Source organism: Poecilia mexicana, unplaced genomic scaffold, assembly GCF_051168715.1.
Source record: "Poecilia mexicana isolate PSO_F unplaced genomic scaffold, ASM5116871v1 scaffold_4, whole genome shotgun sequence".
Taxonomy (NCBI): domain Eukaryota; kingdom Metazoa; phylum Chordata; class Actinopteri; order Cyprinodontiformes; family Poeciliidae; genus Poecilia; species Poecilia mexicana.
This window is the reverse complement of record NW_028263373.1, coordinates 18,771,892-18,796,334: the sequence shown is the minus strand read 5'-3', so window position 1 is coordinate 18,796,334 and position 24,443 is coordinate 18,771,892. Positions and strand designations below refer to the sequence as shown.

Here is a 24,443-nt window from a genome sequence, read left to right as displayed (position 1 = left end):
CCCCCACTCCCCCAGGCAACATGATGCATCCACCCCCGTACTTCTGAGTTGAGATGCTGTTCTCTGGCATGAGAGTTTCCCCCGTTTCCCTCCAAATCTAACACATTTTAATTTCATCAAGACAGGTTTCGAAAAATGATTGGTTTTCCCACAGCTGAGTGTTGTGTGTCTTTTTATACAATCTTTGCAAGCATCTCGTTTCAATTTACTTTGTAGTTTGTGGTTTTTGGACTGTAATATGTTTCTATGCAAGGGATCACCAAGATGAACTAAAAGTAGGTAAAGTTTTTGTAGCTTTTTGTAACTTGACAATCAAAATGAACTAAACGCATATACAAAAGGTAAAAAAAAAAAAAAAGCTAAATTTTATTCTTGATATCGCTTTGGAGGGGTTTCCAGGGAACCCCCTCTAGAGCAAGAGGACAGAGGAAGAGGAAAGGAAGGAGAAGCAGCAGTACGGTGATGGAGGCTGACTCAGCCCAGAGCGCTCACACCTTCCCTCCTCTTCCTCTGCCAGGTCTTCTTACAGCTGACTCCCCCTCAGCAGGAGGAGAGCAAACATACCGAGGCTAGCCCCTGAAGCCCACTCGCACATCATTCAATCGGGTTCCCTTGACAACACGCTTGTCTTGCTGCAGGCGTGCGAGCCCTTCGAGTACGGCTGCACCTCGGAGAAACTCGAGAACAGTCATTAAAAACTGATGAGCGTTTTAGGTGCTTCCCCTCTAACCCTCTGCTTAGAGACAATTTTTGCTGATTTAAGCGAAAATCTTACCAGAGATGAAAGCTAATGGATGAATATTTAATTTTAAACATTTTAGCCTTAGAAATATTATATAATAACTTGGGAGATTTCAGTCTGCACAAGTATTTCAGTAACTAACTATGTAATAAAACAGACATAATCCTTTTTTTTAAGGTATCACAAGTGTGTGCAAACACATATAAATGTGTCTGTTCTTATGCTTTAAAGGTGTTGTTTAGTGTGCTTCTCACCTCTGAGATGCCATGCTTTCACTCTTTAAAAAAAAAAAACATTTATAGAAACTTCAAACTTGCACAGCTCAAGACTTCGGTGTTTTCTGTTATGTAAAAAGAAATACTCTGAAATTAATTTCTGTGTCGTCTAACTCTTTGTATCTGGACAAATGAAAACTGGCAAGGAAGGCAGTGTTGTCAGTACTAATCCCTCAGCTGAATGCCAGAGGTCACAGGATCGCTTGTGCAAGAATCCTGAAACTTACAGATTCTCTGTCTTTGCTTTTCTCTTCCCCCACTTGCTGTCCTGATCTCAGTCATTTGGCTCGTGCTGAAAGGTAGCTTCTTTTTGAATTCTTCACTTCTTACTTTTCTGTTTGTTTTTCACAAAATGTTCCTTCTGACGTAAAGCTTCAATTTCTAAAGCATTGCCTCAGGCCCGATAAGACAGGGATGCTGTAAATAAAAAAAATAAAATAAAATAAGAAGAAGCCTTCTACGTGAATATGAGCAATAATTTTATGCTCTTATAGTAACAGGATTGCCTCTCATATAGGGACCCTCACATCTAACTAACTAATGTGTTTGCTGCTGAGGCTTACATAACACGCTTCTGCTCGTGTGTCTCAGAGCTGAGGGCCGACGATGGTCTCTGGCTTCCCTCCCTTCATCCGGCTATGGAACCAATCCGCCGAGCTCCACCGTCTCGGTAAGTGACCCCCAGAAACGCAACAACATCCTCGCTGCTTGACACAAGGCAGCCAAAGCATTTTTCACACTTCTGTCAGCCCAAGTAGCACATTTCGTTTGTGCAATGAGGGCCAGAAAATGCCAAGCCCAAGATGACAAACCGCTAATTGTTTATCTGCGTCGTCTGCTTCAATGAGTCACTCTCGCAGTCTTAGAAACTCTACATCAGAAGGAGAACACGCAGTCTGGATGTTAATAAGGGAGGGGTGTAATAAAAGAGTCTGTGTTAAAAGATTATATTTCTGATGGCTTTTCATGAAAACCTTTTATATTTGCGACAATACCAGCGTGCAGAAGTTTTTTTGCTGAAAGACGAATTTTTGAAAAGAAATCTCAAAATGTCTGGTGATGGTGGAAATTTTCAGATGGCAAGTTTGATGAGAGGAGAGGAGGATCTGTAATCAGAGTAGATGTGTTGAATTTAATGAGGTAGTTAATTAGTCAGGGTCAGACAGTGTAGGCCCAAAGGTCAATGAGAACCAGTGATCTCTTCAAAGGTCTTCATTGGCCTTTTCAGATATAATATTTATAAAAGAAGTGGTTTGGTTGCTTTCGTTATTGTTTACCCTCCTTCCAAAATTAGCAGAAGCATTTAATTTCCTGCCTGCTTCCGACAAACACTTCAGTCCTTACTCCTCATTTTTTTGAGTTTGAGACCCATCAGAAAACCTCCACAGACGCCCTGAATTGGAGACAGAGGGAAGGAAGTCCAACCTGTCAGATCATGTTTGTGGTTTTCTGGATTATTAGCTCATCCTTCTTTCTCAGAATCATGCCCCTAAAAGGCAGGGCTAACAAGTAACATTGGCTTCCAAGACGAAAAGGAAACATGATTTGATGAATTTGCGATGTTGACACTGTCAAATTTCTGCACAAAGAACTCGTCGAAATAGTTCGGCTTGAATCATAATTGCCCTCTTTGCAACATGACTCATTCGGTTTGAGACAGTTTTCCTTTGTATTAGTGCCGATATGAACTGCTATGTGTTGCTTCCTGAGTATGTTTTTCCATTGCCATCCCCTAGCTCTTCTGCTGAGTCGTAGCCTCTTCTTTTATTTGAATAATTTTTGTTTCAGAAGTTTATCACAGTTGCTTCTAGCTTCAGCGCTTTAATAGCCTGACAAAAACAAAATGTGAAAGTAAATGTAAGCAAAACGGTTAGGGTTAGTAGAATGATCTAATAAGAATAATGATCTAATTTTGTCTGTGTGTAGTCATCCTCATCCTCCCAGGAGCGCCTTCATCAACTTCCTTACCAGCCAACCCAAGATGAGCTCCACTTCCTTTTCAAGCACTTCCGCAGCACAGACAGCATTACTGATGAGGACGGACGGCCCTCACCGGTCATACGACCTCGGTCAAGGAGCCTCAGGTAGATAATCCTAAAAAATATGTGCTTACTGTCTGTATTTGTTAGGAGCTATCCAATAAATCAACACCCCATGTTTCCTTAATTTTGAGAGATCTGTCATCGGCACAAGAAACCGATTTTATAAGCCACTGCCCCCCTTTTCCTCTGCCAGGTCACGTCTGCACATGCAAGGTTATCAACAGTCATTCCACTGATGCCAAATTAGAGTCTTTGTAGCTGTATTCAGCAACTTTTCAGAAAAAAATCAAGATCGGTCAAAATCTAAATCAGCATTTTTAAAGATTGGTAATCGGCCAGAAAACTGCAATCGGGGCACCAAATAGTATTGGTACTTACAGAAACAGTAATATAAGTAATAGCAATGTGACATCACTTCCTGCCTTAAAACTTTTTTTTTGATCTTTAGAATGTGTCTGGAATAAATAAATGACAGAAAAACATGTTTTTTTTATCCATCATATTTTTGCAGGATCCTTGTTTTAAATCTGGCAACAATCTGTAATGAATCTTTGTGTTTATACTTTTATAAATCTCTTTAAAAGGACTGAGGATTCAGGAAATTAGTCTGGAAAATCTGGAAATATGACTATAGAAAATGAGTAAGAACCCTCAGTGTATATTTTGAAGAGAAAGTTTTAGCTGCTCATTTTTCTGGATGGAAAGTAAAAAAGTGCAACAAAACACTTTGCATACTTTAATTACTTTTGGTTAACTTTGAGTTACATAAGTGTTCATTTGTTGCACCGCTCTGTGTGAGCCCTCGTTATGATCTCTTTTGTGCAGATGAAGATATTGGATTGATATTTTATGCAGATTAAAAACAGTAATCCCTCTAACGGGATTAACTCGCGCTTGTTATGCAAGAAAATATTTCAGATTAATTTCAGGCAGAGATTTGCAGGTTTTCAACTAGCTCTCAAACTACCAGATGTCACGATGACCTGGACAAGCGCAGCTTTTAGCGCCTCTTCTCACCTCCTAATGCCGGCACGTTCCTGTTAGTAGGCCGGCAGGTGGAGGTCTGACTGCAGGCCAGTGTGATCTTGACAACTTTTGTCTGTTGGCTCTGCTCTGTGCTGTTTGCGCGCTGCCTGAGTGCTCCATGTTCTGGCACCATGGTGTGCAGTACGTGGGCGTGCTAGCTAACGGAGCGCCTCCTTGATGAAGCTGCCGAACTGTAATCGAGGGTGGATTGGTTTTCGGGAAAAGAGAGGTGATTGGAGGTCTTGATCCGAGAGATGCAGCAGTGTGTGTGTTCGGCAGCAGCCATCCAGAGCAACAGAGCTGTCTTTTCATGATAAAAATAAATAAATAAAGGAATGGCCCGGGGAGCCTGTTTGCATGTGATAGGTTTTCCCTCCATCTGTTCTGTTTGAAGCTCCATCAAGCAAGTATTTGCAGTTCAAATACGCTTATCTCATTGGCTTAAATGCTGAAGTGGTGTTGCAGTACATGACTAATTGATTGGTGTTGATGACTCACTCAGCTTGGCTGAGAGAAGCCTCGGCTGCTGGTAAAGATATGTTTTATATAGAAACATTCAAGCCTGACAGCGAAATCCACCATAAGTGCAGCTTTTCCAGCTTAGGTCTTGTCAAATTAAAATTCTGGCTTCACTCTCGATAGAATGAAATCACATGCGCCTTGAAGTTGACCTAGAAAACCCTGTCCGTCACAACCATAATGAGTTTATGTGCGTTTGTTTAGATGCTGTGAAGTTAGCAGACTGCTTCTATGTCTAGAGAGAGTGATGATCTGAGTGCTATGGACAGTTGAAACCAGGTTCACTTATAAAAGGACACAGCCTTTCTCTTCTGACTATACATCTCGTGTTACACGTCATTTAAATTAATCAAAATAATGACATAAAATTATATGTCATTATAATTTTATGTCATATAACAATCATTGTTGTTTGGGCAGATTATTATAGATTACTTTCACTTTAACAATTTGGGAAATTACAGATGATGATGTCATGGTTTTTAGGTTTACGATTACTGTTAATCCATTACTTTTAATTCAACAGAGCCACTCCTTTTACAGTATCTTGTGTCAACACATTACATATCACTACTTCCTTCAGTGACTTCATTAAAAAAAATCTAATGAAAATCAGCCAAGATATTAGGAAGAGAACAGAGACAGCATAGGAGTGTTCGGGATCCTACAGGGCTGGGCAATAAATCAATAACAATATATGTCGCGATATAATATATGATCACTATTAATAAGAAATGCATTTGACAGAATGTTCAGTAATTTCACTGAACTCTGATCTTGGACTCTGGGACATGTGGGCAACGGGAAGGCTTTTTCCTGTCAACCACACAGCCAGTTAAGCCAGGGTGGTGGCATCAACTAACTCACTCTCCCATTGGTAAGCTAGCAACAACCTGTTGCACTGCAGTTTCAGGTTTTGCCACTGTGCCTCATAATTGCTTGAAAAAAAAAAAAGAAAAAAAAACAATAGCGTGGGGAAGATGAGTACAACAGTTTAAGAGGAAACACGTGACCAGTCGCCAGTATTTCAATTTTGTAGAACAAAAAACTAATTGATACTTAATGACATTGAATGATATAAAACACACATTTTCTGCCATGTCGTCCTTCCCTGGGATCAGACCATTCAGGAAATAGATGGGTTATGTGTGTTAAAGATGAGCTTGTTTTGGTGTGAAATGTACGAACCTCAGAACAAAAGAAATTGACAATGTGAAAATGCTGTCTGAAGCTGCTAAGAGTCTCATTATCCACAGTAAAACAAGTCTTGTAGTAACATTGGCTGAAAGGAAGAAGGCATTACAACAAAAGCCAGATCACAGTTTGTAGACACACATGTTAACAAATGTCTTACATTTTTGGCAACATGTCCTGTGATTTGACTAAAATTAAAAGTATTTGGCCAAAATAGCCATTTTAAGGAAAGAAGGGGGTGAGTTTGCAAGCCTGAGACCACCGCCCCAACTGTGAAATATGGGCATGATACTTGTGTGATTATTTTGCTGCACAACATTCATTATGAGTAATAATATGGAAATACTGAAGCAACATCTTAAGACATCTGTTAAAGCAGCTCTGTCGGGAGGAATGGGGCGCAATTTCAGCAAACTAAACTATAATTACTGGGGAATGTATGAAAACCCCTGAATATGAAGTTTGATAAAATCTCACAAAATTCTGGCAGAAATAATTATTTTCAAACAGAAATCATTTTGGTTATCCTAATGGACCTAAAACGGGAAACTTTTATTACAATTTAAAGTCAGATATGAGAAAAAAAAAAAAAACTTCTTTCACGCCGTATGTAAATATCTTAACAGTATCTACATTCAAATCACTTTGTAGTCCAGAAGACATAGTGATTTAATTATGTATTGATTAAAAATATGAAATATTGATCAGTCACCCTAGATCAGGGGTTGTAACTCCTGTCGTAAAGGGCGGATGTCCTGCAACTTTTAGACCTGTCTCTGCTTCAACACACCTGATTCAATGAAATAGGTCATTAGTCAAACTGGAGAACTTGGCTGCACACTGAAGATGATTCAGCCATTTGATTCAGGTGTTTTGAACTAGTGACACATCTGAAAGTCGGAGGATACCGGACCGTGAGACCTGGATTTGAGGATCTCTACCTGATATTAACCTTAGTTTTTTTGTTTGTTTTTGTTGTAGTCCCGGGCGATCCACCGTCTCCTTTGATAACGAGATAGTCATGATGAACCATGTTTACCGAGAACGTTTTCCGAGGGTGAGTATTAAAAGATACCTTACACTTTGCGCGTCTGCCTTCACACGTACACATCTAAGCAAGTCTAAATTTGGGATGTTTAATCTGTAAAAGACAAAAACAACTGGGGTTTCTCAAAACATACCGTTCTAAGACTGATTAAGACGCATTTGCTCAGTCCTGGTGCATTACAAGCCTTAACAGGTGCTAAAAGCTTGTTGAATGAATCATGGGTAAAGAGATACAGCCATATGAATCCACCCACAGGAAATAAAGGACATTTGGTGCCACCAAGGGAGTGACAATTATATTTACTGTTCTGTTGATTATTTTAACTGTGTGTTTGTGTTCTTGTCCTGCCTGAAGGCCACAGCCCAGATGGAGGAGCGCTTGTTGGAGATTGTCACCCATTACTCTCCAGACAGCTCCCTCCGGTTGGCTGACGGCGTGCTGGGCTTCATCCAGCACCAGTTGGTCGAGCTGGTCAGAGACTGTCTGGACAAGTCTCAGAAAGGCCTGGTTACTTCCCGCTATTTCGCTGAGCTGCAGGAAAAGCTGGAAAAGCTGCTGCATGAGGTGAGAAAACAGGCAGCTGCTGAAATTATGTCAGAAATGGGCTTCCCAGATTTTACGCAGGAGTTTTAAGCAAAAAATAATAATTGGCAGTAAAGTACTGGGAGCAGATTGACTGAGCCTGAGTGAAATGCACAGTCACGTAGGTCAGTCAATAATCGTCTGATAGGCAGAGGAACACACAATAGATCTGGCAGCTGAAAGCCTGTGTAAAGGCTGGAGGCACTTTAAGCCAACATGGAAGAGTTTGTGAAAATTAAGCATAATCCAAAAACATTGAATATACATAAAAAATGTAAAACCCAGTAATTTAAATTGTTATGCTGACAAAATACCAGTGGTCGTAGCAGCTTCTTTCCCTGTCTGTGTTTTTACATAGTTGCAGGCATAGGGCCTGGCCAACTTGTACATCCAGCTGAATTGATAAGTCTGTTCCCATACAGTGGAACAAATTCTCTCTTCCACAAACATGAGTTAATATTTGTTTCCCAGCTGTAGCTTTTTTCCATTTTCTTTTTTTTTTTTTTTTTGTTGAAGAGAAACATGGAGAGAAGAAAAACATTCAAGAAATCTGTCTCTATATCTGCTGCAGTAGAACAAAAGCCAAGGTTTCCATCATACATCTGGCTTAATGTCTTTTCAGTGAAGTCTGTCCGAGTGACTTACTTTGCTGCACACTGCCACCCAACTGCCTGACAGAAAGCTCCTGCTCTTTTCCCTTTGATTACAACAAAGACAGATTTAGCCGCATCCAGTTGCGAAAAACATGGACTACGACTGGTGTGTGAAAACTAAACAATCATCAACCCATTACTCTAATTAAGCTAATGCTGCTTTAAAACTGCAGTTAGCTAGCCACAAGTTTCATGTTGTTTAGTCAGCTGACTGCAGTAGATTACGCTACTTCAATTAATCTAAAGAACAAATACACTGGAACAGGATAAATGTAGATAATTTTGTGAAATGAGCACATTGGCTTAAAATGCTAATAACTTTAGCAGATTTTTATTCTGAATTTTCCTTTTGCTTTAGACCATTTATTATGTTAAATAGGCTTAACTGGCAAAAAAAAGTGCTACAACAACAACAGTAGTAGTAGTATAACTACTACAACTGTAATAAATAATTTGTTATATTACTTTGTAACATATGAAATATAATACATTTTATGTTATCTGTTAAAGCATTTAGATCATGTTATATGTATTTTTTGTTATAAATGTTGTAAATACTATCTTGAAACAATCATATTTTTAACCAAGGATGCCTGGCCAAGTCAGCAACTGAGACAGAACTAACAAACTCTTTCCTACTTTCCAGACGGTGATATCAGGAACCTACTCAGCGGCATATATTTTTCCATTTGTGTGATGTAAACACTACTTTATGTGTTTACATTACCCTCTCTTGTAAAACATGACTGTGTGTTTTTTTTTTTTACAGATTACTAAAAGAGGGCTTAGTCTGAAACTTTGACATTTTTAGCTTTTCATAATATAGTTTATATTTATTACAGTTAGCACTGCATCTCTTCATTTTTGGCATAACAAGTTGAGTAAAAACATAAAAGAGTACCGACAAGTTATTTATTGTGTAAAATTTTCCTCTTGCTGTTCCACACTTTCCCAGGCCTTCGAACGCTCTGAAAGCGAGGAGGTGACCGTCATCACCCAGCTGGTGCGGAAGATCCTCATCATAATCTCTCGGCCGGCTCGTCTCCTCGAATGCCTGGTAAGCTGCGGAAGAAGAAAAGCTCTTCCTAATTGAAAATAAGATTATTAAATCTTATCGAGCTCTGGATCCCCCCCCCCCCCTTTGACGTATGACTGAAATATCCTGGCTTTCATTTCTGCAGAAGTTCCCTAAATGAATTCATCGGATCCTTAAAACAGGGCTTCGCTATAAACAATACACTAGTCTCATCTAAAAATATTTGATTTTGTCAAATATTTGGATACGGAGTTTTATTAGAAGTAATAAATCAGCAGAAACTAGACTTGAGGTGCTGATTAAGACCTTTGAGTGCGTTACACGCCACACACACTGACAGGAGCCTAGCCTCAAACTCTCCTCTTTCATTACTCTTGGATGCTGTTGACAGGAGTTTGACCCAGAAGAGTTTTATCACCTGCTTGAGGCAGCAGAGGGTCACGCCAAAGTGGGACAGGGGATCAAGACAGACATCCCACGGTACATCATCAGCCAGCTGGGTCTGACCCGAGACCTGCTGGAAGGTAAATTAAAGCCGTTTTTTTTACCGAGTGTGGCTCACATGCATGATTCTTGTAGCACAAAATCAGTATTTTCAGATCAGTTGTGTTACCTACCATGTAGATGAGGTTTTCCATGTGAGATCTCTGTTATTTCAGTATATATATGGGGAAATCACAGATACTTCATTAACAGCGTTGGTTACCGCAGAGCCTCTTATTTCAGTTCTCTTAACACTTTTTATGATCACTTATACATGGTAAGAAATTCATGCTTACACCACAACTATTCCATATGGAGAGGATGATCTGATGATAAGGCTGCATAAATTTGCATTTAAATAATCCCTTAGCCATCGCTGTAACTCCCTGACACTTAAAGCTAATAAGTTTCAGATATTAAGAAATGCAACACTCATTGATATAGATGTTTGTATAGAAAAAAAATCTGTGCTAATTTAATGGATAATTAGCTTAATTAGGATGAAACACCTTGTCTCCTCTGAACGTATTAACTTAACAGCAGTATGCAGAGGAGAATTCATCCTCATACTTCATCCATATGGAATAGAAGATCTGATAATGGCTTGCAGTGCCTTGCTGCATACATTTGCATATTAATGTGGTTAATTTTATTGATGGGCTTAAAGCACTGTGAGCATTTATGCTCTTATGTAATCACAGTTGTGTTGAAGTAATTAAAGCCCCTCTTTGTTGGTTAATTTACAGTGAAAGAAAGAATTTTGCCTCCTGAAAGAAAGTTGTTTTGTTTTTGTTTTTGTTTTCCCACAAGTTATAGTCACCTCTTTTTTTGTAGTGTGATTTAATTTGACCTTGATTCTGCAGCAGTTGAAGCTCTTGATGAAGGAAAACTCATCTTTTTAATTCAGGCTGCTCTTCAGGAAATCCCTTTAGGCTGATAAAACTTTCCAATCTAATTCTGCTGAGGGCTTTAGGCATCTACAGCTAAAAACACGATAAAGCTCAGATAGGAGTATCAGATTCATGAGAAAACTCCTTGGGACAATGAAATAGTAGATGAGGATACTTTGTGTGCTAGTAATCAATCTCATTCTGGTTTGCACAGACATGGTACAGCTTGAACATGACGCCAGTCCTTCAGTGTCAGTCGAGCCAGAGCCTGCTGTAGAGGTAAGTCTTCAGCGTTTGATATAAGGAAGGGACTGGACTTGTCAATAAAAGTAAACGACTCAATAAACTCTAAACATACTTCTCTTAAATTTGTTTACACTTGTTCAGGAGAATCTGTTTCCTTCACTGTAGTGGGTTTTTTCGATCTCGAAAGGGAACCATAAACATTTAAATGAGTAATAATGTCAGTGTTGCATATACACCACTTTGTACAGATGTAAACTGAATTAGCCATAAAACTGTGACCACTTGTTTTATAATGTGTATATATTCTCCTTTTGCTGCCAGTACAGTCTTACATTATCCCAACTTTTTATTTGGAGATGTATTGTAGTATTTGGCAGCGAGCCGCCAAGAGAAACGTTCTGAAAGGTTGGACTGTTCTCCCACCACATCTAACCTTTTTTTTTTTTTTTTTTTTGGAATGAAAGCTGAGGAGTTTCAAGCCAAAATCTCAAACTTCTTGCAAATAGCTGATATTTAGCTGATATTCACTATAAGCCTCCCACTCTATGCTTTATTTCTTTTACATGCAGCCAGAATGCTACAAACATTCCTCTCCTCTCCTCTTTAATTTGTCCAGAATAAAGCCCCGCAGACACTAACTCCAACCCGAAGGAAACCTCTAGAGAGTGATTTTGAGACCATCAAACTCATCAGTAATGGAGCTTATGGGTAAGAGGTTTGACCTGAGCAAACCGTTCCTCCACGTCTTCATATTGTGCTGTTATGAGCATTATTCTTTCATTTAAACAGGGCGGTGTATTTGGTCCGCCACAAAGAGACACGGCAGCGCTTTGCCATGAAGAAGATAAACCGCCAGAACCTAGTGCTGAGGAACCAGATCCAGCAGGCGTTTGTGGAGCGGGACATCCTGACTTTTGCTGAGAACCCCTTCGTTGTCTCCATGTTCTGCTCTTTTGAGACACGGCGCCACCTCTGCATGGTCATGGAGTACGTAGAAGGTAAACTTCAGCAAGTGCGCCGCTAAGGCTTAACTTTTAAACTTAAAAACATTTGGCTAAATCTGAACTGGGTGGGTAAAGCACATATACTTTTTTGGGGCGGTACCTAACATTTCCACAAGAAATGCAAAGATGAAAAATCCTGTAGTCTAGCAATCGGGGTTTCATCTTGTTTGAAATAGGAAATTGTTAGACAATCGGTTTTTTTATTGTTTTCTGTGTTTTTTAGGTGGAGATTGTGCCAACTTGCTGAAGAATATGGGCCCCCTGCCTGTAGAAATGTCAAGAATGTACTTTGCTGAGACAGTCCTGGCACTTGAGTACCTTCACAACTATGGCATTGTGCACCGAGATCTTAAACCTGACAAGTGAGAAACTGTCTCACTGTTGCTAAATTAACACTATTCTATCATTGTGTACATCAAAAACCAAGATTCCCTTCCTTTTTTTTTTTTTTTTTCATCAAATCAGAATTTGGAATAACGACTTGTATGTGCTTCATGTTTTTTCGTTTCTCTTTTTCCACCTCCCAGTTTGTTGATCACATCCATGGGTCACATTAAGTTAACCGACTTTGGACTGTCTAAAATCGGCTTGATGAACATGACCACCAACCTGTATGAGGGTCACATAGAAAAAGACACGAGGGAATTTGTCGACAAACAGGTAAAGCAGATTCTGATGGAAGACAAACCAACAGCTTAACAAGGAATGACAGAACTGGTCTTTGTTTGTCTGCACATGCAGGTGTGCGGCACTCCCGAGTACATCGCTCCAGAGGTGATCCTCAGACAGGGCTACGGAAAGCCGGTGGACTGGTGGGCGATGGGGATCATCCTGTACGAGTTCCTGGTTGGCTGCGTTCCGTTTTTTGGAGACACACCTGAAGAACTTTTTGGGCAGGTCGTCAGCGGTGAGTGTTGATGTGAAAATGTATTCAGCACCCATTCATTCATGCATTTTCTTCTTGCTGTAACGTAATTGTCCGGTTGGTAATTACATTCATGTCAGAACCTATTAGCAAACTGCTGTTGTGCTCCCAGAACTGGTGGCAATAAGTCTGGGTTCACCTTCAAACATCCATGTTTGAAATCCTTGAAAAGTCTCAGATTTCAATCACATATTTTCAAGGTTCAGAAAGTGCCTGATCTCTGTATTAAGTCCTTGAAAGTACTTGATATTCAGACTGCACAATTTTGTAATAAAGTGCAATCTAACGTTTGATTAAAAACCTAAATTTGGAAACAGTTATTTACATTGGAAACCAGATATTTTCATGGGAAAAATGTCTGAACCCTGCAGCCGAAATGGTTGATTTCTTTTTATTATAACTACTCACATTGAAGTCAATCAAATTTGCATCAATGCAGATGATCCAAACATTGTTTTTGTTATTGTTGTTTTTTTAGAAAAATGTTAAAAATCATTTAATCAATTGGTTAAATGTGTTGTGTTTATTTCATTCTCAGATGAAATTATTTGGCCAGAGGGAGACGATGCCTTACCTGCTGATGCTCAGGACCTAATCACCCGCCTGCTTTGGCAGAGCCCTTTAGAACGACTGGGAACAGGTAGAGTTAATTAAAAAAACAGCCTAATGAGTTGATTAAAACTCACTTAGACTGTAATTCATTTGAAAAAGTATTTATAGAGAGCCGTAGGAGCCCTGAACTTGAACTATTGTTTGATTGAAGCTTGAAACTGAGTACCTTGTGGATGCAGGTGGCGCCTCAGAGGTCAAACAGCACCCTTTCTTTGTGGGTTTGGACTGGAATGGACTCCTCAGACAAAAAGCAGAGTTCATTCCTCAGCTGGAAGCAGAAGATGACACCAGCTACTTTGACAGTAAGCTCCAGTTAAGAACCTGTGCTGCAAAGCACACCATAGCAGTGGACAGGGCTGTTTTCCTAACCTTGCTCCCAGAAGATTTCAGACCGTTGGCATCTAAACACCCACACACACAGACACACACTGCCCAGTCCTGCATTGGTTTCTTCTTTTCGTTAACCTGCAAATACACCAGAGAGCCACACAGTAGTTTTCAGCTAAGCATGTTTTACATCTTAATATGTGAAACTTGTTTGTCAATAACATGCAAGGTTTTCGTCCCCATCTGAAACATACCCAGCTAGTCAGTTACAGTAAAAGTTGTTGTCTTTTTGTTGTTTGTTTTTTGAACATTTGACCTTAGCCATAAGGTAAAAAGCCACACAAGTGCTGAAAAACAAAAGTAACAGCTCCCTTTTCAGCCTTCTACTATACCTAATAAGCAGATTAGTGAACATTTTAATTTGAAATTTGAAGATGAAACCGTCAGCTTTTTGAAATGTGTTTACAAAGAAGTACTAGTCCAAGTAATTAGTTCTATATATTGTGTTTTGCATTTAGACTCCACCATGCTCTTTGTGTGCAGTTCATGCTCCTGTAGCTCTTAGCTTCTTCTCTTTTTGTGTGAAGCTCGTTCTGATCGCTACCATCATTTGGCGTCTGATGAAGATGAAGAAACTAATGATGAGGAGTCATCTTTGGAAATCAGGCAGTTTTCCTCCTGGTCTCATCGTTTCAGTAAGGTAAAAACTGCTATGTCCAACATCAAAAACAAACAGTTGAAAAGGTTGTCCTTTGTTTCAAAAGATAAACCTTGGATTCAAAATAGTAAGGTTGGTGCTACTGCTGACTGTACAGTAATTCCTGATCCCCCCCTACCCCCTCTGGGCTATTTCTCTCTCAAGGTTTACAGCAGCACAGAACATCTGGCAACACCATCCAACCTGAGCTTCTCTTCAGACCGGAGCCACAGCGAAGAGAAGGAGGACCGTGGCGATGCCGGGGGGCTGAGTCTGTCCCTGAGCCCAGCAGACGGCTGTTTGGATAACAGGCACTCTGCACGCATGGCCAGGTGAGCAGTTGTAAACATTTGTGTTGTGATTCTTTTTTTTAATTTTTTTTAGGGCTTCTAAGCAGATATTTGAGGAAACAGATGATAAATGTTAGAGTTCTTGTGTGTGTTGACTTGTTAGCTTGATCTTCTACCAGAAGATATTTCCAATAAATCCACTGTTTGGCTTTTTGCAGCCTTCGCCCTCGGGCGTCCTCCAGTTCCTCACAGTCTGAAAGGAGCGCGAGTCCCTTGGTGATGAGCAGCACCCACAGCCTGGAGACAATGCCCCGCTTCGCCCTCTCCACCGACGATGAAGGTACACCCTGACCTTACACATTTTCATTCACAATTAGGCTACATTCACAGAGCAGGCAAATGTGGCCCAGATTTGTGCCACTTGCATATGTGGTACTAAATCAGATATGTATCCAATTGTTTTCAAAGCTTTTGCGTCATTGATGTGAGACATGCATCTTAATTCTGCACCAAAAGAAGCTCGATGTGGTAAATCCAGACATAAACAAGGCCTGAAAATTATAATTTTGAAATAATTCTGTCCGTGAAGCGCATCACATCACAATCCCACCACTTGTGGTTCTTCTCTTAAGAAGTTCCAGTTAATGCTCCACTAAAGCCTGTTGCTATTGGTTATTTGTTTTTATTAGTTTCCTTTGTGCTTTTGTGATCTTGTGGTGATAATATTGGCTCCAATGCTCAGCAACTTAAAATTAATCTTTAGATAGCGGCAATCCTTTTGTACTGCCATAAACAGTTAGCTGCTGCGTGACTTCTACATTCTTCTTCTGCATATGTGGGTCACTTTGGGGTTGTAAACAGCACAGATGTGGTCGCTTTTACTAGTAGTATACAAGACCAATACTAAAAAAATGTGGATTTCAGCAAAAAAAAAAAAAATCACAATAAAGCATCAAGATCTGCTGAGAGAACGTAGCCTTAGTTGCATCGTAAACAGGGGAAATGTTATTTACCCTCTATGTTTGTCATCTGCAGCTGAAGTGGTGGTGTCAAACCTCCGGAGGATCCGGATTCGCAGCAACAGCACTGGAGCCAAACACTCGTCCCCCAAGGACCCAGCCGGCCCCCGTCGCTTCGGCAACCAGCTGGAGACACCGGACAGACAGAGGCTTCCCTGCGGAGGAAAGGTTCCCAAGTCAGCGTCTGTCTCCGCCCTGTCCCTCATCATCACTGCAGGTGATCCAGCAGGCGTCCAGCAGAGCAAAGGATCATCTCAGCAGTTTCATTTTCTCAGATTTTAAACACAGTAAAGCAAACAACTGAGAAGCAGAGGAAGGGATCACCAAGCTGAGATTTAGAACTTGGAATAATAAAGTTGAGACTAATATCCTACTGTATTTTAATTTGTTTGTTTCAGACGACTCACCAAGCGGCCTCCAGCCCAGTCCCATTTCTCCACGTTCGCTGTCTTCCAACCCCTCGTCTCGTGACTCGTCGCCTAACAGAGACTTCTCCTTCAGCCCCGCCAGCCTAAAGCCTCCGATTGTCATCCACACGTCGGGGAAGAAGTACGGCTTCACCCTGCAGGCCATCCGGGTCTACATGGGCGACAGTGACGTCTACACTGTCCATCACATGGTGTCGGTGGGTTCTTCTGTTTTTGCTTGTTTTGGATGATGTCAACCTTAAAGCTTAAAGAGGCGATTATGTAATGCTGAAATGAAACTCCTCTGCTGGTTGTTTAAACAGAGTGTGGAGGAGGGCAGCCCGGCTCACCAGGCAGGTCTCTGCACCGGAGACCTCATCACCCACGTGAACGGAGAGTCTGTGCAGGGCCTGGTCCACCCAGAGCTGATAGAGCTGCTGCTGAAGGTACAGTCGCCTGTTGGGTCAATGTTCAGTTGACCTTTCGTTTTTTTTTTTTATTAAAAGTTGCTTTAATACCTGTATTCTTGTGAAACGTGCAGAGTGGCAACAAAGTGGCTCTGCAGACCATAGCCCTGGAGAACACATCAATCAAAGTGGGTCCAGCCAGGAAGACCAAACACAAAGGCAAGATGGCCCGACGCAGCAAGAAGAGCAGAAAAAGAGATAATTACGACAGGTAAAGAGCTGAGCTATCAGATGCAGCTCTGCAGCCCTAGTCGTCATCGTTTGTTTACTTTATCAGGCTTGTAAAGGACAGCAACGTCTCCACCTAGTGTTCGACTGATGGTAAAGTTTATCATCTGCAAACTGCAATGTATTTATTGAGGTTTTGTGTAATATACCAACACAAAGCAGATTTTTAATTTCAAAAATGTAAAACTCTGCGTCCTTCCATTTTAAAAGTATGTACATCTTTGTGTTGGCTTCTCACATAAAATCCAAAAACATAACACCCTGAAGTATTTATTGTAAGAAAATGTGAAATGGTTCCAAGAGTCTCTTTACTTACTGTATTTTCCACAGTATAAGTCATATTAGTCAAAAAAAAAAGAAAAGTGTCGCAAAGACGAAAAAAAGCATAAGGCACTGGAACATTTGAACTGTGAAAAAAAAAAACTGCGACTTATTGATATACTGTATTATCTAGTCTTTAAGTGTTGGAAGAATTGAAGAAAAGGCCAGTTGAAATCTTTGGGTAAATTACTTCCAGTCATATTTGTTCCTGTTCTGCTTTTTAGACGACGGACCATCCTAAAGAAGCTGTCCAAGCAGAGCACGGTGATGCACAGCAGCCGCAGCTTCTCCTCAGGTCTTCATCACTCCGTTTCCTCCAGTGAGAGCCTCCCAGGCTCCCCGACACACAGCTTGTCCCCCGGCCCCTCCACACCCTGCAGGAGCCCAGCACCAGATCATCAGGGCTGCGGTGAGGCAACCATACAGACGTCCTAAAGTTCTGGTGGATTTAGGCAGAGTTGGAGAGTAGCAAGTTACATGTACTTGAGTAACATTTAAAAAAAAATACTTTTAAGAGTATTTTTACTATACTGTATTTTAACTTGTGTAATATTATTATGAGGTATGACTACTCTTACTTGAGTAAAATTTCTGCCCACTGTGAGTAATGATATTCATCAGACACACACACCTGCAGTTTTTTTGTTAGTTTCATAAGTTTTAGATTGAAATAAACTGATTTGGATAAATGTCTTTTTTTTTTTGTGATTTTGTAAGTATGTCACCTGTACGATTTATTTTTATTTTGATCTTGAAAATGTCAAAATTTCAACATAACTTTACATTTTGGTTTGTTCGATGTTGTTATTTTCAAATATCAAATTATTTATGTTTTGATCAGTTACTCAATACTTGAGTAAACAAACATTTTACCAAAATACATTTTTTACTTGTAGTTGAGTAATTACTTGTACAGCTACTTTTTACTTTTACTTGAGTGAAAATAAGCTAAAGTAGTTCTCCTCTTACTTGAGTATGATTCTTGGATACTCTACCCACCTCTGTATTTAGGGAGTTATTATTGGTGGTTTTTGCATAATATTTTCATATATTTTTTGTTTATTCTTTGATTATTGTCTTCTCCTTCCTTTTCAGACAACTCTCCCCAGAGTACGTCTCCTTGCTCCAGTTCTCCCAGTTCTCCTGCTACACACATTCGGCCCAACTCTCTGCACGGTCTTGGCTCCAAGCTCAGCACGCAGCGCTTCACCAAGGTGGGCCGTCGGAAGTCCACCAGCAACATCCCACCCTCTCCTCTGGCCTGCAACTCTTCGTCGTCCTCCAACCAGCCTCTGTCCCCACAGCGCTCGCCGTCCCCTCTGCCGGGCTTTGCCAAAACTCTCCACACCTATCACGGTAAAACCTTATCGCCCCCCACCATCGTCCGGCACGTCGTCCGGCCCCGTAGTGCCGAGCCCCCTCGCTCCCCGTTACTCAAGCGGGTGCAGTCAGCGGAGAAACTGTCTGGCGTGTACCATGCCGATAAGAAGTCATACGCCCCTCGCAGGCACACGCTGGAGGTGCCGTTTTATTGCGAGGGTGACCTGCTGGGCGACTCTGAGGTAGAGGGGGCCTGTGGAAGCTTTTACATCGGCGCAGACCACAGCAGACTGGGAGCCTACGGGGGCGGTCAAAGGACGGAGCAGCTGGTCGTGATGCGCAAACTCAACCTGTCTGAGCGACGGGACTCCTTCAAAAAGCAGGAGGCGGTGCAGGAGGTGAGCTTCGACGAGCCCGAGGAGAAAAGCAGCAGCAGTAGCTGCTTGGCGACGGGAATCGCCACATCTTCAGGACTCCAAACAAGACCCCTGCAGCAGCAGAAGCACAGGATGACATGGACGTCAAGTCGGCCGCAGAGCAGAGAGGAAGTGGAGCTGGAAGTGCCAGTGGTCAGGAGGTTCACCCTGGTCCCTCAGATCGCTGTGCAGGGTTCAACAGAGAGCGAGGAGCAGGATGAGTGGGAGCCCTGCTCAGACGGAGAGGATGGAAATGAAGACCCTGAGGTGGAGATCGCACCGTCCCAGCAACAACAATCAGAGCGTCCTGTGTCTGATCAGTCTCAGTCAGCGGGAGACGCTTCCTCAGCTCATCAGGCCCAGAGCGCAGAGAGCAGTGAGGAAACCCGGCAAAAAGAAAACCCCAAAAAGTGACGCTTTATCGCTTTACGGGGAACTTTGAAGGAAGCCGAGCTGTTTCCGCTTAAACCCAAATGAACTAAACACACGGAAGAAGCTCCTACTTGAATTTTGTATGGGAAAAATTTGCAGACTTTCTGGTTGTATTTATTATGTTTGTAAGAAGAAGAGGGATGAGGAAAGGTTCTCATCGTCTGAACAGCCAAGGTTAAAGCTTTTTGTATCCATAAAATGTGCTTTTATGTTTCTTGAATGGATTTTTGTTTTCTAAAAATGTCTATTTTTTAATGAAATTGTGGTGGTATCAAGGTAATGCTGGATAATTGTAGGACCAAATGGAGTGATAAGTCTTTATAGAAATTAGGATTAGTTTTTTTCCCCTCTGAGTGGATTTGAAAGGGCAGCTTTAGATTTACTGATGACTATTAGTCTTTTACTCACACTGCGAGATACATGAATTATTCATAGTTTCAGCCACAGAAGACAACATTCTTGGACTTTGTTGCTTGGCCTCTGCGTTTTGTGGCTTTACAGCCTTTTATTTTATTTTAAAATTGATTATTTGTATTTCTTGCAAAGCTCTGTTTTATTTTTTTTTCTTTCATTCACATTGAACCAATCAGAGCAGAGCAGTGTCTCAAATCCCACTGAGACTCCAATCTGGGTGAAACTTTTAAGTGCAATCTGTTGCGAAGACTAAAAGATCCGAAGAGTTTGAATTGCCATGATATCAGTGCACCGTCCTCCCTAAGACATATCTCTGATGCTACAACCAACAACTCCACATGAAGCGTTTTTAAAGCAACTCTTCCCCTCTGGCATCCCGATCTTCAAATAGGACAATCATGAAGTTGTGGATATTGCGGCTTTTCCAAGTGCGACATTGCTTTGTGTCGCGCTGTGACGTCTTGCTCCAACCTGCCGAGCGGCCAAACTGGAAGAGTTTTAAAGAAAACAGGATTGTTTTTTTTTTCTTTGCTTATTTAAATCCTCGTTGTGTTTATCTTATGACATTTTTACCTGCTATCTCAATCAAAAAAAAAAAAAACACATTGTTTACTTGTTATCTTTCTTCTGTGTTGTGAGAGAGACCAAGCATCATTGACCTCTTCTACGTTCTTTATTGTGTAGTGGTGTTTACATCAGACGGGGAAAAGTGCACTATTTTGATGTACGTTTTGTAACTAAATGTGAAAGGCGGCTGGGAACCGGCAGAGAGACACGTTTCCAGCGAATCCAAGTCCTGGAGCTCTTTGAACTAAAGCTGTTCCGTGTCTTTGTTTTTGTACAAATATTGATGTATATTTTGATATTGAAGCTTTCGTGCATCTCCATATGTGTTGGAGGCGGTATTAGTGTATGCACAGGGGCAATGACAAATTGAGGAAACATGATTCAATTTGTTTGGTTACATTTGACATATTTTCTGTAGAGAGTTTTGGGGTTGTCCTATTTTTCTCTTGGTGGTTCTGGTTTGTACCGATTTGTTATCCGTTAATTGTTGATGAGTCAGTCAAGCCCCCTATTCCTCCCTCTTTAGGTCCTCAAACCTGATGAAAATCTTGCATATTGCTGTTGTTACTGAAGTGGAGTGATCACTTTATGGCTCAGTTTTTCCTGTAGTCCGACTGAATTGTTTACAACAAACAAACATGCGATGTACTGTATGAATACTTTATATCACATGGCTGTATTTGATCCTCTTTGATACAATGGAAGACAAATACAGAAGTTGCATATCTGTTTTTCTATTGAAGCCATTTGTTCCTAGGGAGTAATTTGGTACTGAACTGTTTTTGTATGTTTACGTCCACATAAGCAGAAAGATCATCTTTTTTTTTTTTTTTTTTTTGGCTGCCTCATTTTTGAGAATTCATATAAAAAGCACAGTGGAGTGGTGAAGGGAAATGTAGTTCAGACCACTAGATTTGTGCACCTACAGAAGCCAAGTAAGCACTAAACCCGATTTTGTCACGTGATGATTATCTCAGAGGGAAGGTAATGTTTTAATCTTACAAGACGGTGTAACAAAATGAGTTCATTCATTGAAGTTGTGAAATTTTAATTATTTTTAGTGAAGATCTCCATCACATGTTTTTATATGCATCATCACTGTGCTGATCTCCACCTACTGAAAGTTTAATGCAGCTGCCTTTAAGGCCACTGAAGATCAGCAGATGCAAAGTCGGCTGCTTTTTAAAAAGCTCTCAATGAACAAACCGGCAGGTTTAATAAGCTGTTGTACATGTGCACGTGTTCTCCTGTGGATTCCTCCGTTCAGTGCATGCTGCATGAGACAAGCACACAGCTGTAATACTTGACTGCATGGTATACCGGCGTTGCTGCCCTGTACTGTGTTTTCTTGTGCAAAGAATAAACTTTGTATTTCTCTTTGACACCTTTGTTTTCTTGCCTTTTGATTCGTTGAAACCGGGTTTTCAGTCAAACTCTGGATGATGTTACAATAGACTTCTGTTTATTGGGTATTTGTTTATCTATTGTAAGGTTCATGAAATAAAATTTGGCAATATAAGAAAGCGGATTCAAGAAATTAAAGCAAATGTTCTGTACTTGCAGATCTTTATGTTCACGAACGTGATGAAAGTGTAAAATTTGCAGAAGTGTGCTCATAGTAAAGGATATAATTAGGTTTCCACAGGTTTTTAGATTACATTTAAAACTATATCACTGTTACTGTATCAGTTCATTTTCGGTTCCAAAGTAGGTCATTAGTTCAAAAGGGAAAATAAACATAACTTGAGTAAATTATATACTCTGTATATGCTCTTTAAGGAGCTGTAGATATGGATGGATGTGGGCAAGAACGTTGTCCTGTAGTGGTCAGTATCAGAGCAAATCTGACTAAAGACATAGTATTATGTCATCATGTAGAGAATACTCAGGGCTGTCTGTAATGTTTTTCATTTTATGAAAGAATCTCTTCTTCTACAGCCGTCTCACCTGCTCTTTGCACTTGTCCATCTCTTATTCCCAACAACTGTGTCATCTGAGTGCTTCTGCAGATGACAGGATTCTGTTCTATGACAAAAGGTGAAGTAACACAAATTTTAAAATTACATCAAATTGTGAGTTATTAAGCGTAAAATAGGCACTCTTTATTTAAAGACCCTTTGATGACCCGAACAAGAAGTAAAACGTTGTATTGTACTTCTATTTTAAATCAAGCAGTTCTCCCATATGGCCGGTGGGTGTCACTACTGTGCTGAGAAACTCTGAGACCACAGAAGAAGCTTCGTGTCCTTCACAACAACAGCTAGCATGGCTACTGCTACTAAAATCATCCAGAGACTTCGAAATTTACTGGCTGGGGTAAGAAATAAAGTTATAGTCATAGAGCTAAAATAAACTTTGATAATCTGGGACTTAATTTATTAAATGGTGTCCTGGTGATGATAAATCCGGACGGTTAGCCCAGCTAGGCAGCGGTTCTGTCAAGCTAATGTTTAACAGTGTTAATGAGAAGTAAACTCTATGTAGATTTGATTGAAATGCAACGTTTGCACTAAACCTTCACTTTTGTTTATTTCCCAGCATGACCTGCAATCCAAGCTGCAGCTGCGTTACGAGGAGATAGCAAAGAGGTAATGTTTAATCCACCATGCTGTGAAATGTGGAGCTATTTTTTGCCCTCTAAAAACGCACCATTTAACTGAAAAGAAGACCTTAATTTTGACACCTGCAGCTACCATTGCATGGTAGATAGCCTGGAGGAAGCTGTCGTCCTCAAGGACCGGGTGTCCTGCACTTTCTACGTAAACACACCTGGATTGAATAATGAAAACATTACCACCTGGATTTTTAGGATACAAAGCAGTTATTTGATTCAGATGTGTTGGACCAGAGACACATCTAGAAGTAGGAAACAAACATGTCTTGCCTGATAGGTTGTCACAGCCACATCCTCTTTTAGCATAGATTTAAGGGTTTGTATCCGTCTTTAAATTGTACCCAGATTTGTTTCTGGGTCCCAAAGTATGTGCATGTTTGCCATTGTTTAAGGTTGGGATTTAATACAAGGAACATGCACGAACCTCAGATCTCGGTGTTTCCAAATTTGTAATTTGTTGTTTCACTAACTACTTATATGTTAGTCAGTGAACATATAGCCATTATATGCAGAAAATTTGGAGTTACTTAACCTAAATTTCTGCACTCTTAAGACATGAATTGATAAAATTTAATGATTTGAAAATATCATTTGGCGTCTATTAGCTTCAGATTGCCACGTACAGTCAAGGTATAAATCACGCACACATCCTGCCAATCATGGTTTACCAATTGGGTCTTTACTAGATTGAAAAAAGAAATAACACTTAAAAATAATTTAAAGTGTACAAAAGCCCCGCCCACAGATTACACATTTATTTTCTGTAGATAAAGAAAAATAATTTAAAGCCGATTTGAAGTTCCACGCAGATTCAATGCAGTAAAATCTTTGAAGGCGGCGTTACTGATGTCTGTCCATGTTTTATAAGGACACAGCCACCACCTAAGCTGCCCGTAGGCCCGAGCCACAAGTTTGCCAACAACTATTATTACACCCGAGACGGCCGCAGAGAGTCGGTGCCCGCCACGGTCGTGATGTCTTCACAGAAGGCTCTTACTGCTGGGAGGTAAAATGAAATTGTCTGACTTTTTGAGCATGTTAAACTCCGCCAGTGTTAAAGTAAACCACCTACAGTTCTTTAAGACAATAGATCTGTTGCACTTTGCAAAGAGTAACTTTTCATGTGTCAATTTCTAATGTTTTCTTAACAATGTTTGATATGTTTTAGTGAGGTTGCTAAGACAACAAAGGCTCCCGTGACGCCTGGGACTGTTTATGAACCCCCACCACTGTCCACAGATCAGCCGTACCTCTGAGCAGCAACCTGAGCCTCCTGATTGCTTCTGCTGTTGTTGTATCTTGTACAATAGAATAAATTGTGAATAAAATATGCTATTTGTTTCAAGTTTTTGTTTCTGATTTATTCATCACAACAACTATTTAACAATTTGACATAATATAAATTCTTCAACTCAGACACAAGAATATATCCAGTTGAATTAGGAGGACAAGCTTTTTGTTATTAACTTGCGAGTAAAAAATCTTAACTGTCAACTTTGCCCTAAAAATAAAGTAAAGAGGGCAGACTGATATTGAAAGGTAACATAAGAGCATGTGTTTGTGACTTTGACATTTGTCAAAACGAGTGAATAAATTGATATCGGAAATCAAACATGGCTTTAGGCTGGAAATAGTTTTTAGCATCAG

The 24,443-nt window shown here is 40.5% G+C and overlaps 2 protein-coding genes across 3 annotated transcripts in view; both read left to right on the top strand.

The window, feature by feature from the left end:
• Positions 1–21,564, top strand: part of mast3b (microtubule associated serine/threonine kinase 3b) — a 41,805-nt gene extending 20,241 nt beyond the window's left edge. For both annotated transcript variants that reach the window (XM_014980516.2, XM_088005049.1), the window contains 23 exons: positions 1,609–1,687; positions 2,944–3,101; positions 6,780–6,855; positions 7,201–7,410; positions 9,037–9,138; positions 9,509–9,641; positions 10,705–10,769; positions 11,353–11,444; positions 11,526–11,734; positions 11,964–12,102; positions 12,268–12,400; positions 12,482–12,647; positions 13,204–13,305; positions 13,457–13,579; positions 14,192–14,304; positions 14,467–14,633; positions 14,810–14,931; positions 15,627–15,827; positions 16,009–16,235; positions 16,341–16,463; positions 16,559–16,695; positions 17,258–17,442; positions 18,129–21,564. In XM_014980516.2, coding sequence (XP_014836002.2) covers positions 1,609–1,687; positions 2,944–3,101; positions 6,780–6,855; positions 7,201–7,410; positions 9,037–9,138; positions 9,509–9,641; positions 10,705–10,769; positions 11,353–11,444; positions 11,526–11,734; positions 11,964–12,102; positions 12,268–12,400; positions 12,482–12,647; positions 13,204–13,305; positions 13,457–13,579; positions 14,192–14,304; positions 14,467–14,633; positions 14,810–14,931; positions 15,627–15,827; positions 16,009–16,235; positions 16,341–16,463; positions 16,559–16,695; positions 17,258–17,442; positions 18,129–19,183 — 4,117 coding nt within the window. In that variant the 3' untranslated portion in view covers positions 19,184–21,564. The remainder of the gene's footprint in view (positions 1–1,608; positions 1,688–2,943; positions 3,102–6,779; positions 6,856–7,200; positions 7,411–9,036; positions 9,139–9,508; positions 9,642–10,704; positions 10,770–11,352; positions 11,445–11,525; positions 11,735–11,963; positions 12,103–12,267; positions 12,401–12,481; positions 12,648–13,203; positions 13,306–13,456; positions 13,580–14,191; positions 14,305–14,466; positions 14,634–14,809; positions 14,932–15,626; positions 15,828–16,008; positions 16,236–16,340; positions 16,464–16,558; positions 16,696–17,257; positions 17,443–18,128) is intronic.
• A 792-nt stretch (positions 21,565–22,356) lies between these two features.
• ndufa7 (NADH:ubiquinone oxidoreductase subunit A7) lies at positions 22,357–24,141 on the top strand. The gene is made up of 4 exons (XM_088005048.1): positions 22,357–22,498; positions 22,721–22,770; positions 23,665–23,802; positions 23,965–24,141. The coding sequence occupies exons 1-4, from the start codon at positions 22,448–22,450 to the stop codon at positions 24,050–24,052; spliced, it is 327 nt and encodes a 108-aa protein (XP_087861174.1). The 5' UTR covers positions 22,357–22,447; the 3' UTR covers positions 24,053–24,141.
• Positions 24,142–24,443: the final 302 nt, after the last annotated feature.

Bases quoted from the DNA above. Each gene is read 5' to 3' on its own strand.
- ndufa7 (XM_088005048.1), top strand. From the start codon at position 22,448: ATGGCTACTGCTACTAAAATCATCCAGAGACTTCGAAATTTACTGGCT. The intron at 22,771-23,664 runs GTAATGTTTAAT...ATGTTTTATAAG, and splicing joins TACGAGGAGATAGCAAAGAG to GACACAGCCACCACCTAAGC. The intron at 23,803-23,964 runs GTAAAATGAAAT...GATATGTTTTAG, and splicing joins AAGGCTCTTACTGCTGGGAG to TGAGGTTGCTAAGACAACAA.